At 41.8% G+C, this 19524-nt stretch overlaps 1 protein-coding gene across 8 annotated transcripts in view; it reads left to right on the top strand.

The window, feature by feature from the left end:
• Nucleotides 1-19524, top strand: part of NAV3 (neuron navigator 3) — a 463204-nt gene that overhangs the window by 439184 nt on the left and 4496 nt on the right. For all 8 annotated transcript variants that reach the window (XM_035127692.2, XM_035127685.2, XM_035127687.2 and 5 more), the window contains 10 exons: nt 3028-3202; nt 4482-4579; nt 5203-5298; nt 7349-7517; nt 9541-9776; nt 10864-11018; nt 12321-12392; nt 13171-13367; nt 15190-15308; nt 16555-16752. In XM_035127692.2, the coding sequence (XP_034983583.2) occupies nt 3028-3202; nt 4482-4579; nt 5203-5298; nt 7349-7517; nt 9541-9776; nt 10864-11018; nt 12321-12392; nt 13171-13367; nt 15190-15308; nt 16555-16752 (1515 nt within the window). The remainder of the gene's footprint in view (nt 1-3027; nt 3203-4481; nt 4580-5202; nt 5299-7348; nt 7518-9540; nt 9777-10863; nt 11019-12320; nt 12393-13170; nt 13368-15189; nt 15309-16554; nt 16753-19524) is intronic.

Genomic DNA, 19524 nt, shown 5'->3' on the forward strand with positions numbered 1-19524 from the left:
ATCCATTTGTAACTTACAGCACAGGTAACAGGAAGGGCAGTGGTGGAGGAAGAGGAGTGCGGAGGGAGCACACCACCCACGGCAGTGTGATCTCGGTGGGGTGCCATTGCGGCTGCCCCCCGCCCCATGCTGGGTGCCACAGCCCTGCAGGTGGCATGCCATGCCCCCAGGACGCCCACCATGCCCCTGTGTGGGGCGCACCCCGCACCCACCTGCTCTCTGCCCCCCCCCCCGGTGCCACTGGGTAGATGTAAAACAAGCAAGAGACTAATTTTGCTGGTAAACAGAAAACGGAAGCAGTGACTAGTTCGGCTTGAAGACAGAGGTCCGTTATATTTTACACATACCAAGTTTATACAGTATTTGTTAATAATATTATTAGATGTGGTTGGCATTCTGAATCTTCTGCTTTCCACATTGTGAAACTGCCTCCTGAATACTTGGATTGTTTTGGGGTGGTAGATTTTCCCCATAATATTTGGAACAGTTGCATTGTGTTTGTAAAGGACACACTGTTTCAAGGTGTCATTTGTCCAGCCAAGCAGATAAGAGGTGTCAAAATGTCTGAGTGAATGGGAGGCAAGCTAGATGTGACTTTAAAAGTGCCTTTGCATTTAATGTGCAGGTTTTAAAATGCAAATAGTTTCAGTTTGGTGTGGGTGGGTGTTTTGATACTGGACTAGAGTAGGCAGGAATGGGGAATTTAACTCTTTCCTCCTCTGTTGCTGTTGTCTTCTCTTTTGCGTTAAGAAGACATCCCCCATTGTCACCAGTGGTTTTCTTTATTGTGTTGTACATTTAATTGTGTTTTGTTTTGCTTTGTTTTATTCTGTGAGCTACTTTGAGAGGGCTGTGGCTTGAAAGGTGGCTTAAAAATCCACATATAATAAAACTGGGGCGTTTTAATTGTTCACCATTGCCTGATTCTTTATCTTAAACATTTTTCCAACCTACCACTATAATGTAAGGACACATTTAGTGTTTTGGCTTGCAACCACAACAGGACTGAGCAGTTCTGTTCAAAACAGAAAGACAGCACACTATGGGTCATATAATGGCATATAAACCAGGAAGGCAAAGAAGAAGTGTTCTGGGCCTTCACAAATAGCAGCAAAGATTCTAATACTAGGCAAAGCAAAACTGTCAGAAACAGTTTCAGCAACTTCCTTTGAACTGTTGCCAAGGGACACATGGTATGTTTTTCAAAGCTACATCAACAATAAGATAATGCAATGTTGCTATAGAACAGGGTTGAGTTTTAATAACTTTGGAGGGGAGTGATCACTTAGGAATCTAGGAAGTTGCCTAGCACACAGTATATGTATATGTGTGTATGTGTGTGTGTGTGTGTAATCTCAAACACACAGGCACACAGCACCCTTCATAAACTGATCATTATACATTAGCTGGGGGGGAGGGGTTATCATCCAGTGCTGTGTCCACTTTCTTCTCTGCTGCTGCCACCAAAATTGGCAGTCTTGGAGGACCACTAAACTGGACCTTCCTTTATGGATTTCTTCCATTTCCCAAAAGCTATTGCAAGGAGTTGTGCAATTTTGTAGCAAATTTGACAGGCACCATAGCAATCTGGTGCTTGGCAGTGCTGCAATTCTCCAACTGCTTAATTAGTTCCTTGCTTAATTGACCCTTTTTGCTTTGCTTTGCTGTCATTTTCAGTCCTCCACATCCTATTTTTACTTCCTCTTAACTTTGAAAATGTTAATGCAGGGTTTTTGTAAAAGGCTAGAGCAGGCATCCCCAAACTGCGGCCCTCCAGATGTTTTGGCCTACAATTCCCATGATCCCTAGCTAACAGGACCAGTGGTCAGGGATGATGGGAATTAGAGCATCAGCATACAGCTTAATCAGAAATTTGGACTTCCTTGTTTTCAGTTTGGTCTGAGGAATTCACAGCTACCTGTGTTACCATGCTATTACATTCGGTAATCACTCAACACTGCATCAGATTTAACTAGGAAATGTGACACTCCTTAGGTATCTTTGCTCTTTTATTACTGACTGTGAAACATCCCCAATCACAAGAACAGCCAAATGTATACAGCAATTCTCCTCTTTAAAGATGTTTTCCACCATGCCCGGACAGTGGATCTGGCCCTTCTGTTCCCTGCCATGTGATTAACGGCATGAGTGAATGTCTGAAAAGGGCTTATTTGTGTTTTGATCCAGAGATACTTGTCCATTACTGTACAGTGGTACCTCGGGTTAAGAACTTTATTTGTTCTGGAGGTCTGTTCTTAACCTGAAACTGTTCTTAACCTGAGGTGCCACTTTAGCTAATGGGGCCTCCTGCTGCAGCTGCACGATTTCTGGGTTAGTGGAGTCTGTAACCTAAGGTGTCTAACCCAAGGTACCACTGTATTGTGAAATTGCCCATGTAGTAGTAGGAATAGAATTCTAAAACATACATCACAGAGATCTAGAAATAGTTAATTTCAATGTTCCAGTGTGTGTGTGTGTGTGTGTGTGTGTGTGTGGTAGCAAAATATGATATGCCATGATTTTAAATGAGCAGGTATGAATCAACACTTATCTTCCGGCGTGCAGAAAGCTGACGAAGCATTTGTCTGCAATATGTTGAACTTGATTTTGTGTCATTGTAGCACTATTCTGGCCAGCCATGCTACACTGCTGATGCTGGTCTTACATTTACTGCAGTATTAATAGACTCTGACAGCCAGGAGACCTCTGGAATATAGGTCCAGCGCAAATGTGAAGTACAAGTGCATATGTGTTCATTGAAACTGTCACCTAGATGCAGCCTAACTTGAGTTTTCGGGGTCTGATTTTTATCTTGTCTATTTGCCATGGAATTAGGTAAAATTTTATAGTGCACACAACAATTTTGTGGCATGTTCCAAAGATGACAACAACTTAAAGTTCCAGTGGAAAGTGCTGCATTGCAGTAGTTTTCTAGCTAACAAATTATGCATATCCATAATGCACCCAGCGGTATTAAATGCCCGTTCCTCACCTTAAAATGTTGATTTCTTGTGTTTTAAATGCTAGAATGAGATTGAGATATTGAAAGCAGAAAATGATCGCTTGAAGGCAGAGACTGGAAACACTGCAAAGCCAGGCCGGCCATGCTCAGAGTCCTCAAGCAGCACATCGTCCTCCTCTTCACGACAATCTTTAGGTCTCTCTCTGAATAACTTGAACATCACTGATTCAGTGACATCAGGTAAATACATGTTGCTATTGTTTTAATTGGCCCTACCAGATCATTTTGCTTGCATGTTCTTGTCGAACTGTAGAGAAATCTAGTTAACTATTTATTTATTTGTTTTGTTAAATTTGTACACCACCCTTCATCTGAAGATCTCAGGGTGGTTGATAACATAAAAATACAAAATAGAAACACAAAATGTATGATAAGAACAAGAACAAAACACAAACCCATAAACTCCCTCTCCCACACTACCAGTGTGCTGGGCTAATATGGTAACACCCAGGTGGGAGATAATGAGTTCTGGGAGACAGTGTAATCTGCTCCTGGATCGACAGCTTGAGAATATTCTCTACCACTTGTTTTTAAAACCACCTTGAGTGCCTTGGCAGAAAGGTGGTATTTAAATGGAGTATATAAAAAAAAAGGTGCCTAGGAAAAGGATGTACAGTGTACTTAGTATACATATTTACATTTGCCGGTATTTGTAATTGTGTTTTGGTGTTTTATTGTTCAGTTCTGCAAATGTTAAAATGAAGGCTTGTCACCTTCACTAGCCCTGTAGGTTCGTCTACCAATACCGTAGTTGTTTTCTGCCATGTCTGAGACTTTAAAGGGCAGCAGCAGTCCAAGGTTGACTCCAAGGCTTCAGAATCTTTGGCAGGTGACCTTGGATTCAACCCCCCAAATAGTCTCTTATTTGAAGTCGCAGATGATGCATTGGAGTTTCATACTTGCAGGAAAACCCTAGATTCAGAGAATGGAAGGGAACAGGCACCTCCTGTTTTTCTATCTTAAAAAGCATAGATGTTCTGAAGTATAAAAAGCAAACCCCTGGCCCTTATAGAACCCAGGATACAAGGCATTTGTTTTGTGAGAAACTTACCTGCTCCCACCTCTGCCTGATTTAAGCAATGACTCAGATTTAGGGAAGCAGCTCAGAGAGAAGTCTAAAGTGTCACACCCATTGTCCAGAAAGGGAACATCTTGGTTTATTTTCAAGCCTTTTATTTTGGTCTTTCCTTTTGGAGAAGTGATTGCTGCCCCACATGAAAATAATTCTGATATAAAGGATTTTAGTGTAACCCCGATTGGGCAGTAGTGTATCAATCCCGAAACATTATGCATTGCTTTTGCCAAAAGATTAAAGGAGAAGTGGCAGTTGGAATATATACTGGGCTTATATTTTTTTTTTAAATGTGCACTTTAGAATTACAAATAAAATCAAATGGGTCTCTTTTGCCAAGCTAAGTAAATTTTAAAAGGGCATTTTTATTTGTTTCTTGCTTGCTAGATATTTTACTTGAAGATGTTACAGATGGAATTCTCCATAAAGAAGGCCAGAACGTTAAAATTATAGTCACAATAAACAAGGGCTATGGTCGATCCAAGGTACTTTGACTTCCAGGTTTTATTGCTGTGTTCATCATCATAATTGTCCTTATGTTTCTGCTGTTACAAAGGCTGTACTACCCAGTAGTATATTCAATTAAGAGTTCAACAGCCCTTTTAATTTATCACACCTTGTACCTATATTTGTGTCATCCTGGCAGTGCCTCTAATTGATGATGAACAGCAAATTGCTCTGCTGCCTTTCATAGAAGTTTGGGTCTATATATGTCACAGCATGCTTTTGTTATGTAGGAAATGTAGTTACCTGCCTATCCTTAAAGCTTCTTCTCAATGAATAGGCCTACTGTAGGCTATATGTTAGTAGTCCCCACAAATTTGCCACAGAAGGTTTCCCATTTCAACCTTAAATATTGCATTAGATGAAATAAAAGGTTGGCACATCACTGAACTAATTTCCAGAAATATCTGCATGCACAGCTGTATATCTTAATTAATATCTTAATTAGTATTGGGTTTGCATCAGTTTTTGTTGTGATAACTGTGGCATATCTCAAAGGAGGATAATGTCTTCTTCTGTGGAAAAAATATTCAGTAAGTCTTACAAAATAATACCTGTGTAAGTTCTTCCACATCTCTCTCCTGAATGCCTCTTCTCTTTATAGGAGCAAAAACTGCAGGCATATTTGATAGGATCCATTGGAGTCAGTGGTAAAACAAAATGGGATGTATTAGATGGTGTAATCAGACGGCTCTTTAAGGTAGGACATTTTTGAGTCAGTTCAGAAAGATGAGCCTAGGCTAGGTTTTGTAATGTTTGCCTGATGTTTAATTTTCTTCTTACTCACAGCTTTGCCACAACAAATAGATCAGGGGCAGGGAAAGGAGGGCTTTTGTATGCAGTGAATTGGTTCTTTTAGGAAGGTAGAGGCTTTTTTTGGCTTTTTTTTTACTTCTCCCACTGTGAAGGAAACAGAATGCCATAGTGGGGTAGGAGAGCTGAAAATAATGCTAATATATTTCACATCTGGCAACCAATGTGCCCCTTTGGTTTCAGATAGTACATGGCTGGACGAGTCTAAAAAGCCCGGGACACAAATTTTCACGGCCTTCTAGTGGCTATAGTGGCTCATTTACCAAGTGATGTATTTAGCATTACTGGAAGTGTATACTTGATTCTGACCAAACTAAGCCTCCTCATGTTTGCTCTACAACCCCACTCCAACCCATTCAATACAGGTCCCCTTGGGGCCTCACATTTTGCAGTGTTTATGGTCAGCCAGATGACTGAAGTAGCACTTTTAGTCTAACTCCACAGCAGAGCTGTAGCTAGGGAGTGGTTTGGTGGGCCCCCACCAGGGGTGCAGGCAATGGGGGGTCAGAGCAAAATCGGCTAAAATATGTCCATAAATATTGATTTTTGCCTCATAAGAAATGGTTTTTAAAAGAGGATGAATTGGAAGGGGGGTTGGAGGAGAGGCAGAAAGAAGAGCTAATTTGTCCATCTAGGGGGCACAATCTGGATGGTTCTGCCATGGGCACAAGATCACCTAGCTATGGCTCTGCTCCCCAGTTCCCCAGGCCAGGACGGCTGGAGCTTTGGTAGGAGCAGATGCTTCAGCGATGGAGCAGCTCAGATTGGGAGCTTATATAGGAGCTGGCTGTGTCACACCCATTCCTGGCTCTCATGTCAGGCTTGGTCTGAGCAGCTGTTTCCACGCACTTTTCACACAGCCTCATGCGCAGCTAACCAGCCACTCTATTGGTGGCTCTAAACTTCCTGCCTGGATCTCCATCTCCTCTGTTTGTGTTGCCCTGGGGAAGATGGAGAGGACTGTCTGGAGCCAACCAGAAACAAATGCAGCTGCTGTGAAGGCCTCATTTCTGGGCCAAGGATATCCTTATCTGATGATTCCTCAGAGTCATTGGCAGTGTGAAGATCTGTTGCCAAATTAATTGTTCTGCTATACAGCCAGTGTAAAATTTGAATTTGTCACTCCTTAGACCAGAAATATTGATTAGTTTTACAACATCCAAGTTTGTAAGAATCATTTTGCAGATAGGGTGTTTTCTGCTTAGGATGCTCTGTGTCTTGATGCTATCAGAATTGTGATATACTGTACATATATATTGAGGTCAATGTACACAGAAACAAAATGTTTGCCTTTAAGTATCTACACATCAATAGGGGAGAAACTAGTAGAAATCGAACCTGTGTTCTTTCATGATGTTTTTTAAGATGTCATGAAATTCTTTCTCAGGGTATGTCTGCACTACATACATATTCAAAATTTCCTTCATCCATTGAAACTTATTGTTCATATAATGGCTAGCACCATTTTATCTAAAATTCTGATGATCTCAGAAAAGCAGTTGCTAAGCTGGAATGTATGTTTGGATGAGCATCAGCATGCAAACCACACATTCTCTTGGAAGCAAGATAGGCAATGTGCCAACTTGTATACTTAATGTGCAGCCAAATGCCCAGTTCAGCTCTTCTCTTGTTTAAAGTATTGTTAAGCCCCTTCTTTAATCTGATTCCCTTTTATTCATTGCTTCATGAGCTGCTCTGTATTTCATATATTTTATGTTATGGTAAATGTCAGAATGTCTGAAGATTGTATGAGCCCCAGTGGGAAATATATATAAAAAATGCTTTCTGACATTTACACCTAAAGCATAGTGAGTGTTCTTTATCTGTAAATGATGGAAATGAGTGTGACATTTAAACAAGTGGGTGCATTTAATTCTTCTATCCTTGTGTCACATATAATGGCTGCTGCATATGTATTTTGTCTTTTCTCATTTCAGGAATATGTTTTCCGAGTGGATCCAGCTACTAGCCTTGGTTTAGGTTCAGACTGTATTGCTAGTTATTGTATAGGTGATGTCATTCGATCCCAAAGCCAAGAAGTGCCTGAATTGCTACCTTGTGGGTATCTGGTTGGAGATAATAATATAATCACTGTGAACCTTAAAGGTAAAATTACACTATATTTTATTCCTTTCCTCTGCATGTGCTTTCCTCCTTGAAACTTCTTTTTAGCACAGTATAATTCCTTTATCTTACAAACACATACATGCTCTTGGGTAGAATCCCAGTTGTGTTACTAAATTTACAGCTATAAGTAAAGTTAACCATGCAAAATGAGCTTCTGAATTTATGGGATCCCTAAAGCAAGCAGGAAGGGACGCGGGTGGTGCTGTGGGTTAAACCACAGAGCCTAGGGCTTGCCGATCAGAAGGTTGGCAGTTCGAATCTCCACGACGGGGTGAGCTCCTGTTGCTCGGTCCCAGCTCCTGCCAACCTAGCAGTTCGAAAGCACCTCAAAGTGCAAGTAGATAAATAGGTACCACTACAGCAGGAAGGTAAACAGCGTTTCTGTGTGCTGCTCTGGTTTGACAAAAGTGGCTTTGTCATGCTGGCCACATGACCTGGAAGCTATAAGTCGGCTCCCCAGGCCAATAACATGAGATGAGTGCCGCAACCCCAGAGTTGGTCACGACTGGACCTAATGGTCAGGGGTCCCTTTACCTTTAAAGCAAGCAGGACCTCTTTTTGGTAGCTGTCCATAAATATTGTTATGATGGGGTTTTGGGGGGCGGCGGGGGTATTAGGCTAAATACCCGGTCCTCCTTCTAATTCCTGTATCCACCACAGCTTTAATTGCTGGAATAGCCAGGCCAGCCTAGGTGATGGGCTGTTAAAAGAACAAAAGAAAGGTGCTCTGTGCCAGATGACAAATGGGTGGGACCCCTCCTCCAACGCTCATTTAGAAGGACAGAGCCTGAGTTTTTAGGGCAGAATTTGCTGCTTTGTGGTCTGGAGACTAGAGGAAAAAGCAGAGGGTCAGAGAGCAATGTTCGGTTTCCATTTGAATTGAAGGCTGAAGCTATGGAAGAAGCAATATCCTTTTGGGGTGTTAATACAGTACTGTGAACCCATCCATCATAGGCTCGGGTTGTATAGATGTGTAAACAAACCATATATCATAAAGACACCCACAATATTTGCTATGTCTGATTCCCAAAAGGAAACACGAATGGGGGATAAGCACCTGAAACCCCTGGAATTTCAGAGATTGGGGTGGCATGTAACAATATTTATCGTATTCAAAATCTGCATCAAGCCATCTGGTGTTTTTATAGTTAATATGTACAGTACATGTTAAAGTCCTTTTCCATCCAAGGGAGTTATGTGGCAGCAGCCATCTTTCTTTTAAATATGTAATTCCCTCACCCCATATGAGCCCAGCCTACCACATCCTGAGTAAATGTGATAATACCGGGGGGGGGGGGTATATAGAGAATAATTTAGTGACGAGTGGAGAGGATGCAGTTGTGTAGTTTTGAGATGGGTTAGATTCAAGCTTTCAAGCTTCAAGAACTCTTGCACCCTTAACACTTGGCCACCCTAGACTGATGTTGACTTGCTTTGCTTTGCATCTAAAACCAGTACAGAAGAGGACTTTAATATAACAATGAACGGTTAGAATTCCAAATCAATCACTTCAGACAGGGACTTCAAATATTCCATATAGCCATGGGGCATTCTATTTTCAGGGTCTTCAAAAAGACTTTGTGTCATTTGGTGTGATATCTCTCTCCTGCTAACCCTTGCTGCTGTCGCTTTGACCTTTTTCTTTTAAATGCCTCAAACATTTCAGATATACATCACTGCCTCAATGAGTTTTCGCTTCACATTTGCTTTGATTGCATTGCTACCAATCATTGAGTCATGTGGTGAAGTCACTGTTTAATCTTTTTTTGGCCCCAAGGAAAGGTCTGTGCACTTCAAGTGCTTTTCAGATGCTGGAAGAAAGGTTTGTATTAAGGGCATTTACCTGCTGTCAACATTTCAAAAACTAGAAGAGGAAACAAGTATTAAAAGTGCCTTCTCTTAAATAATTCCATGTTTTGCCAAAAACAACGAGACAGAGAAAAATAGATTTCCTCTCCTCACCCCCCCCCACCCTTTCTTCTCCCCTCTATCTAATTTCCAGGAGTAGAAGAAAATAGTTTGGACAGCTTTGTATTTGATACATTAATTCCTAAACCAATTAGCCAACGGTACTTTAACTTACTGATGGAGCACCACAGAATTATCCTGTCAGGACCTAGTGGCACTGGGAAGACCTATTTAGCCAACAGGCTTGCGGAATATGTGATAACGAAGTCTGGCAGGAAAAAAATGGAAGATGCCATTGCTACTTTTAATGTAGATCACAAATCAAGCAAGGTAAGACATTAAAAAGAACCAACAGCTTATCAAATGTACAATTTTTAAGAAACTGCAGATGTTTCATTACATGCTATGGACTTATGTAATTGCTGATGTTTCCTTTTATTTAGGATTTCCCAGCGTAGTCTAAATACAGTAGCCACTTGTGATTGCAAATACTTAACAAATAAATCCAGGTGCTTATCAGCATCAGTTAGCATATTCAAAGTTAAATCTCCAATCTCTGTTTTTTTTTCTTTTAAAAAACAACAACATTTATTCAAAACCATTCAGAATATGGAATTTTTCAGTATTCACAGTGGAGCAAAAATGACAGTCAGAAACTTGCAATATCAACCTTATCATCCCACCATTTTCATGCTTTCTGTCATGTTACAAAGATTGTGCCAGTGTTGGTGTACATAAAAAAACTTTGCCTTCAAAAACTTAACCAACACACTCGTACATTGTATATTTGATGCCCCACCTAATTCACAAGCTGCAGCTTTTTAGAGAAAACGAATTACCGTACTTTGATTGAGGAAATTCTTCCATCTTACCTAGGAAGTGAATGAGTAATTCCATTGCCCATTCAGTTGTATTATGGAAGGTGAAATTGGAATCCGCCCCAGCAAAGGATGTAAAAGGGGGTTCTACACAAATGCAACTCTATGCGGCGGGGGGTGGGTACTTCCACTCAGAAACCCTGCATGAAGCTCCTTTCATGCCTTCTTTTGAATGAACAGAGGTTGGGGTGGGGCAAGCAAATAGAAACCAACTACCTTAGGCGTGATACGTCTTATAAGGCTTCCCCTTGTCGTTCAGATGATTAGACTTGCCACTTACGGTAACTAGGATCCTGTTACTGAAAACCAATTTTTAAAAAAGGGGAAAAAAAGAAAAGAATGCTCAGAGCAAGTACCTCAGGCTGACATTGTCAAAAATGGTTTAAGCAGCAATTAGCGTGCAACCCCAGAGTCGGTCACGACTGGACCTAATGGTCAGGGGTCCCTTTACCTTTTTAGTTTTAGTGGAAGCTTTGCAACTGCGAGGGTGTTAGTTGAGCATCTTCTATTTTACTGGGTTCTTCCTTCTTTTCTTTAAGGATGTCCAACAATACCTTGCAAATTTGGCTGAACAATGCAGTGCTGATAACAGTAGTGCTGACCTTCCTGTGGTAATAATTCTTGACAACCTCCATCATGTTGGTTCTTTGAGTGACATCTTCAATGGTTTCCTCAACTGTAAATATAACAAATGGTAGGTTTGCTCTTTACCTTGTTTTGAATATACTGAGTGTAAGTCATTGGTGTGGTACAGGTTGCTGGCTAGAGCTGACAGGAGTTTTAATCCAAAAAGCTTTAAATCAGGCATCCCCAAACTGCAGCCCTCCAGATGTTTTGGCCTACAACTCCCATGATCCCTAGCTAACAGGACCAGTGGTCAGGGAAGATGGAAATTGTAGTCCAAAACATCTGGAGGACTGAAGTTTGGGGATGCCTGCTTTAAAGCATTTATTTTTGCATGTCACACCACAATTAAATAAGAACCTGTATTCTCAATAGCAGTGTAAGCTTAATATTCTGCTATCATAGATATGGCTGTTATAAATTGCTGTCACTTCAAATAAACACTTCATATGATTTCATATAAGTAACTGCACCCTGGAAATCCATATGAACAAGCATAGCTTGTCTCTAAAATCTTGGCAACAGTGACAAGCTATGCTTGTTTATGAGTCTAGTTAACATGTTCTTCTACAGTATAGAATCCAAGCCCTGCTAGCCTAGAATGAAACGAAACTGATCAGGTCCTGCTATCTGCAGGTGTGTCCCAGGGCCATTACCCACACATTTTAGAGAGATGACAGAAGTGAAGGTAACGCCTGATAAAGCAGTAGAGTGGCAGGTGAGAAAAAGTTGACATTACAGTGTATGGTACAAATAAGCTCAGCTGAGTAATGGTTGCTCAGCTCTGACACACACACTATTCCTTTATGCAATGCAAATTAACATATAGAAGGAAGAGGACATTAAAGATGAACATTCTTGGTCATTAGATCTTCAGAGGCCTTTCTCTAGCTGCCCCGCCTTTGATAGTTAGGGAGTGACAACCAGAGAGAGAACTGGTTTCTTTGTGACACTGACAGACAGGTAGACAGGGTAGGTAGGATTTGGGAGACAGACCAGCAGATGTCAGGTCAAAACATTGTATTCATTTTTGGCCATGTTTTGATTTTTACTAACTTATTACATATATACCCCATGTTTTTGTTTTTTAAAAATGATAAAGGCCAATAACAAGAAAACCCAAAACATAACAATAACTAATGTAGCAATAGGTATCATAATAAAACCTAATACAAATCAGGGAGGGAAATAAACAATGATTTTAGTGTAGCCTTTTGGTTTTTATTTTCATGTTGCAAAAACATAGATTTCCTGAATTTGATGGTGATTTTATGTTGGGCTTTTTTCCCCAATTCCGCCTAACATTTAAAAACAAATAAATGACAAGATGTAAATGTGTTAAATTAATTGGCAGCTCTGTTTATTTCTGTAGTCCCTATATTATTGGAACTATGAACCAGGGAGTTTCATCTTCACCTAACCTTGAACTGCATCAAAACTTCAGGTAAAAAATTGTGTTTAAAAATGCTTATATATATATATTTTGTGTGTGTGTGTTGGTGTTGTAATAGGTCTGTTCTTTCTGATGTGGATACATCAGAAAGCCACCACGTAGATGTGTTTCCAGGTAGTCCTAAAATAAAACGAAAGTTAAATGCCAAGTGGCGTTTAGTAATATGTGAAAGGAGACCATGTCTTTTCACCACATTTACAAGGCACCTAGGTGGTAAAACTGCTGTGCGCTCTGTCCAAATAGTTTGGGATACTGATGCCAAAAAGGTCACCTTTGTAGGGTTGGGGAAAATTTTTTGTGGATAGATAAATAGACAGAGATTTCATCAATTTTTTACCTTTCTCACTGAACTTAGGGCCTGATATTGAAGAAAATCTATGAGTTATGGGGAAGAAATTTAAGAATCACACTCCTGTAGCTCAGCAGCTTGTTTACAGACAGTGGCCAACTGAGTGCCACAGGCAAGCTCAAGAAGGGCTCGCCATCCCCTGTTGATAATTCCTAGCATCTGGTAGTCAGAGATACACTATCTCTGAACACAGAGGATGCTGTCAGGTCTCCTAGAGGACTGAAGCCCAAATCTTCCACGTAATCGTTTCCTATTTTCTTCTTAGCCATTTAAGCTTGTGCCTATCACATCGGCTGATAATAATATTGTTTGTAGCTTAATTATGCAGTATGTGAAGAGGCACTATCTATCCATTTTAGTGGATTGCCCAGAGTTCCTGTAATGTGAGTCCGTTCTTTAACTGATTCTTTGCCTGCATAGGTGGGTGCTGTGTGCCAACCACATGGAGCCTGTCAAAGGGTTCTTATCCAGGTATCTGAGAAGGAAACTGATTGAGACAGAAATAGAGAGGAGCGCACGCAATAATGACCTCATCAAAATAATCGACTGGATTCCGAAGACATGGCATCACCTGAACAGCTTCTTAGAAACGCACAGTTCTTCTGATGTAACCATCGGTGAGGCCTCTCTTCAATTAATAATGCAAATTATGGGACAAAAAACGGGATCTTGAGGCTTATCTAAACTTACAGGCTTACCGTGAGTCTGCTTCACTGATGTCAAATTAATTGGCAGCTGACCTTTTGTGCTCAAGCAAAGCATCTAGGAGTGGATTGAGCTGGAGCTTGGGTTGGCAAACTTGGTTATAGTTTTTTAAAAAAACCTACTAAAATGAAAAGGACATGTAATTGCTCACTCATGCTACACAACTGCAGTTTGCTAGTTGAGTTTTTTCTTCCTTTGTCCTTTTCCTGCTTGTCCATTTTTCAAAAGGTTTCTTCTTTCTAACTCCCCCCCCTTAACATATTTCCACTTGTTTTCTGACTTTCAATAGCACAGTACTAGTGCACAGCTGTAGATTTCTTTCACAAATTAAAACAGGAATATCAGCCAAGAGAGTGGAGCAAGAGGACATTGTGAACAAATTCACAAGACTGTTGTTACACCAACATGATCTGTGGTTGTTTTTAGAACTGAGATGTAACCCAACCCCATTTTCTCAGGCCCATTCATCCGCCATGAAAGTGGGGTGGGTGCACTGGCGAAGGAAGAGGAGTGCGGGGGGAGCGCACTGCCCCCAACAGCGTGATCCCGGTGGGGTGCCACCATGGCCCTGTGGGTGGCGTGCCATGCCCCCAGGGCGTGCGCCAGCCCCACCGCCGCCTGCTCTCTGCCCCCTGGTGCTGGAGCATGAAGCTCCACCACTGGGTGGGTGGGTAAATGTGACTTGTGAATGTCTTTCTTTTAAAATAAATAAATAAATGGGGAGGGGTTTCCTTATCTTAGCTTTAAATATGATGTGTGGGAGGGGTTTCCCCCCTCTTCTTTTTAAGCCAGAGCAATAACAACAAAAATGGTGGAAGGTGCTTCAAGTGAAAGCTTAGCTAGTGCAGTTGAATTTCTGGTCAGAACATCCCTGGGGCTGTCCTAGCCTACAAGCAACTTACTAAAGCATTGTAATAATAACTCAGTTTTCCTTAGCACTAAACTATGCTTTATTGTCCCTCTATGATGTCAAATACACTAAGTCATGATCCATCTGCCACTGTTGGCCCTCTGTGACATCAGAGCATGGCAGCCAATGACATTAAGAGAGGCACTGGGGACAGATAAGACTAAGACAGACAACATAATTTTACATTTTTAAAAGAGAGAGATTTTTAAAATTCATCTTTTCTCTATAAGCATTCCCAATTGGCGACAATTTACTTTGACATTTGCCATGTAGCAGCTGGCAGCTGCTGCAACATAGACAAGCAAGTGAAATAAGTTCAGCATATTTATGTAACAGCATGCCTTGCTTTCAGAAGAAATGAGTACAGTATTGTGTCATTTCTCCCAACATAAACAAACACAATATAGAACCTATGAAGCAGTTTGATTCTAATAAAAAACAGAGCTCATATTTGCTATGTTGCAAACTTCCAAAATAATGCCAGATATTGCCCTTTTCTTCTTCTTCCTCTTCTTTTTTCTTTTACAAAACATGTTGTCATATCTTATGTACAAGTAGCAAGCTAAATGCAGGAAAATGCCACTCTATGTTTTGAAGAATTGTTTGAATTCCATCGTGAATGTGGAATGTTAACTTCAGGGATGGGAAATCTGCCACCGACCATGTGTGATTGGACTCCTATCAACTCCTTCCAGCATGGGCAGTGGTCAGGGATAATGGGAGCTGTAGTCCAATAACATCAGGAGGGCCATAATATCCCCCCTGTCTGCTTTAAACAGCTTGCTGAGTTCATGTTTTCTAACAAAAAATAATTCCTATCTTAGGTCCTCGCCTTTTTCTGCCTTGCCCTATAGATGTTGATGCTTCCAGAGTGTGGTTCACAGACCTCTGGAATTATTCCTTGGTACCATATATTATGGAAGCTGTGAGAGAAGGACTTCAGGTAAGACTTTAAACAGATGGCAAAATTGTAAAAAGCATATGCATTTCCCGAGGGATAATTTTACTTTTTTTTTACAAGACACTTCTGGCTGATCTGTGACAAAGGGACACTGAAATATATCTGCACCAGCTTTTTGTGCCCATTTTCATCCTCTTGCTGCATACTATATATCTGGAGGAGAATGAATTCTTTCTAAATTTAGAGCTTTATTTTAACAATCCTTTGTGCTTAATTAAGAAAGAGGAAGAGGGAGAAAGAGACAAAATTGCTTTTATGTATTTAGTGGTTTATTGCCTGAATGGCTTTTGCCTGGGAGAGAGGTGGTGGTTCTGGCAATGGGAAATTTTGAAGCACACATTATTTCATTCTCAGACTGAACCTTGGGTTTATAAACTCTTGTTTATGGCATAATAATCACAAAAAGTGATCTAGTTATATTGGCAACTAGCACTCATCCAAAATATTAACTACCGGTACTTCCATCTTTTTCATTTAATTACAAAAACACTGGCCTGTCAATAAGCCACAACTGAAGCAACTTGAATTGTTTAAATATTACACTGATTTTTTGGAAAGTCCTTTCAAGAAAGAATAGGAGCAGCATCTACAACCATCCAAGGACAGTAAAATGTCGTCTTCATGGCACTGAGAATTTCAGGCTTAGAAAATATGTGGCCAAGCTATGCATTGTGCCAAGTGTTGTTGTGTTGTATTTAAAACAAAAGTGGAGCTGATCAGGATAGGGACTGTGGGACGTGGGAATTTAAGCCTGTGACCCCCTGCCCTACACCAAAGTGCTTCCCTTTTGACTGTATCTATATATCGGCCAAAAAATATGGATGCATTTTGGGTTGGGAGGAATTTTGAGGTTATGGAGGCATGAAACTCACTGGGATTCTTCACTACTGCCAGCTGCCATTTTTCTTCCCCTGAAAAGGCTAGAAGAGCACTGTGTCGTGGCATAATGTCATTAAGATGGGGAGAAATGACAGTATCCACTGGAAGCTGCCATTCACTCCCCCCACCCTACATGCCATCATTCTGGGGAGAAAAAAAAATGCCTGCCAGCCCCAGTGAGATGGAGTTTCTATCACCTGAAAATACAAAAGGGAGGGTTAATGAACCTCATCCCATTTTGTTGTCAAGCATCAAATTTGGGGCAAAAGGTCTTGCACTACCATGCTGAACATTCTCCTACTGAAATTAAGCAACCCATTTGTTTTTCTATTTTGCAATGGACACTTAGATGTATGGCAAACGGGCACCTTGGGAAGATCCTTCAAAGTGGATAGCAGATACTTGTCCATGGAGTTCACTGCAGCATGATTGGTCATCATTGCTTCAGTTGAGACCTGAAGATGTTGGTTATGAAGGTTATGCATCTGCCAAAGAAGGAACCACTTCAAAGCACATTCCACAGACAGATTCAGAAGGAGACCCTTTGGTAAAATGATTATTATTACTATGCTATTATTATTGGTGAGAGCCAACATAGTGGGAGAGGCCATCTACTCACACAGCAGGGTTTATCCTTCCTCTCCATTCCCCTGTAGCCCCCTCATAAACCACCAAAAACTGTTCCAGAGGATTAAGGGAACCTCCAGAGCATATTTAGGGGCTGGAGGGGAGAGAAGAGAAACCAGAAATTCAGTTAAGCATTCAGTTTTGCTTTGCACAAGTAGGTGGACATGTAGACATGTTTTTCTTTTTCAGCAAGTACAAGTCAAAAAGGTGGTTAGCTATTTATAATCAAATTCTGCTTAAGTCTCACAACTCTCCAATTAAGCACCACGTTGCACTTCCTAGACTGTTTTTCAGCTCACTCCTTTTTTGACTCCTTTTTTCCGTACTCTGCTGTCTCTGCTCTTTCCTTTATCCCCATAATTCCTTGCTTTCAGCTACCGTATTTTTCGGACCATAACATGCACCGGAACATAACACGCACCTAGTTTTTTAGAGGAGGGAAACAAGAACAATTTTTTTCCTGGTTTTCCTCCTCTAAAAGGCTGGGAGGGGGGGGTGAAGGAGGCAGTGGGGGTTGGCAGGGAAGAATGAGCAGCATCCCTCCGCTCCCCCCCCCCACTTCTCGCTGAATGTGGGGGAAGCAGGGGGAGGCAGAGGAGATGCTGGTGGTTGCTCCCCACCAACCCCATTCATGAAAGCAGGCTTGTTTTCGCAAACAGGGTTGGTGGGGAAGAACGAGCAGCATCCCTCCAGTGCTGCCGGCTCTGGCAGGGGCAAGCCCATCTGCCCCCCTTTCTTGGGAGAGCCGACGGCAGCATCAGAGCCCCGAAAGGAGTGCGGTGATGCCGCTGCCGGCTCTCCAGGGGCAAGCCCGTCTGCCCCCCACTCTTGGGAGAGCTGGCGGCAGCATCAGAGTGCCGAAAGGAGTGCGGTGATGCCGCTGCTGGCTCTCCAGGGACAAGCCCATCTGCCCCCCGTTTTTGGGAGAGCCGGCGGCAGTATCAGTGCCCCTAAAGGAATGCGCTGATGCCGCTGCCGGCTCTCCAAGGACACAAGCCCGTTGCCCCCCATTCTTGGGAGAGCCGACGGCAGCATCAGAGCCCAGGAGGAGTGCACTGATGCCACTGCCGGCTCTCCAGGGACTGCCACCACCGTCCGCAAAAGTGGAGCGTGCTGGCGGCGGTGGGGGAGAGAGGAACGAGCAGCTTTCACTCCTCGGAAGCCACTGCCAGCGCGCTCCACATTTGCAGCTTCCGAGGAGAAAGAGATGCTTTTTCTTCTCCTGCCGCCGCCACCCGTCTTTGCTCCATAACATGCAGCACATTTTAGGAGGGGAAAAGTGTATGTTATGGAGCGAAAAATATGGTAACTTTGTACTCTCTCTTCTTTTCTTGACTCACTTGTTTTGTGTTGACCCAGCTTCCTGATCTTTTATTATACTTGAGGTTTAAAAATCACCATTACTCCCCAAGTAGCTTGGCCAGAATGATGAGTAGGAAATCCTCATGCACAAGGTTTTTTTTTCAGCTGGAACTCCAGTGGGCGCCATTGCCATAAGAGAACAAGGGAGATGTTCATGCTGAGTTCCAGCACTTCTTTTTCTAGGGGAAAAAAAGGAGCATTGCTCATGCATATATATACCGTACTTTTCCTACAAATAGTCTTAGGTTACTATATGGTTGCTTTAAATTGTCATCTGCCTCCATATAGTGTACCCAAGATAATATTGGTGTCTATTCAACATATAAGGGACACAGGTGGTGCTGTGGTCTAAACCACTGAGCCTAAGGCTTGTCGAACGGAAGGTCGACGGTTCGAATCCCCACAACAGGGTGAGCTCCCGTTGTTCTGTCCCAGCTCCTGCCAACCTAGCAGTTCAAAAGCACGCCAAAGTGCAAGTAGATAAATAGGTACCACTCTGGCGGGAAGGTAAATGGCATTTCCGTGCACTCTTCTGGTTTTGCCAGAAATGGCTTAGTCATGCTGGCCACATGAACCGGAAAAACTGCCTGCGAACAAACGTAGGCTCCCTCGGCCAGTAAAGCGAGATGAGCGCCACAACCCCAGAGTCGTTCGCAACTGGACTTAACTGTCAGAGGTCCTATACCTTTACCTTTTATTCACCATATACTGTCATTAAAAGGATCTAATCAGATTATACAGGACTTGTGCCTGAATGTAACTATTCTTCTAAGCTTCACATCAAGGAGTTATCATCTCAGGATATCAGTCTATTTCTATGCCAATTGCAAACATTTTGACCTATCCTAATATCCCATCACAATTTAAGAGTGAAAAAGAAATAAAGGGGGGAAGCCACATAAATCCAGGTGAATATTAGAGGTGTAGTGGGGAGAGATCCTGAGAAGTAGCTTGATTTAAAAGGCTGGATCCTCCCTTACACTACTTTAGTGGTATTATTTTATTTCATATTTATTTTTAATAATTGTGAACCATTTCTATTTTTTTAAGGAACTGAAAAAATCAGTAGCAAAGCAATATAAAACAAAACAACCACTACCAAAATTCCACCACCAACCTTCCCCCCCCCACAAACACAATCAAAATGTTAGCATATATAAACAAGGTGCACAACATTATTCAACCCAAACATTTGTGGCTAGCAACCTATATACCCTGCAGGGGGGTACTATATGGTTGTGGCCACTGTAAAGCTAATAAGACCCAAATAAATCTGAGAAGAAGGTACTGGGGCAAGAAAAAGCACATAGCCTACTTTTCTTTGCTCAGA

This window comes from Zootoca vivipara, chromosome 10 (assembly GCF_963506605.1).
Source record: "Zootoca vivipara chromosome 10, rZooViv1.1, whole genome shotgun sequence".
In the NCBI taxonomy this organism is placed as follows: Eukaryota; Metazoa; Chordata; class Lepidosauria; order Squamata; family Lacertidae; genus Zootoca; species Zootoca vivipara.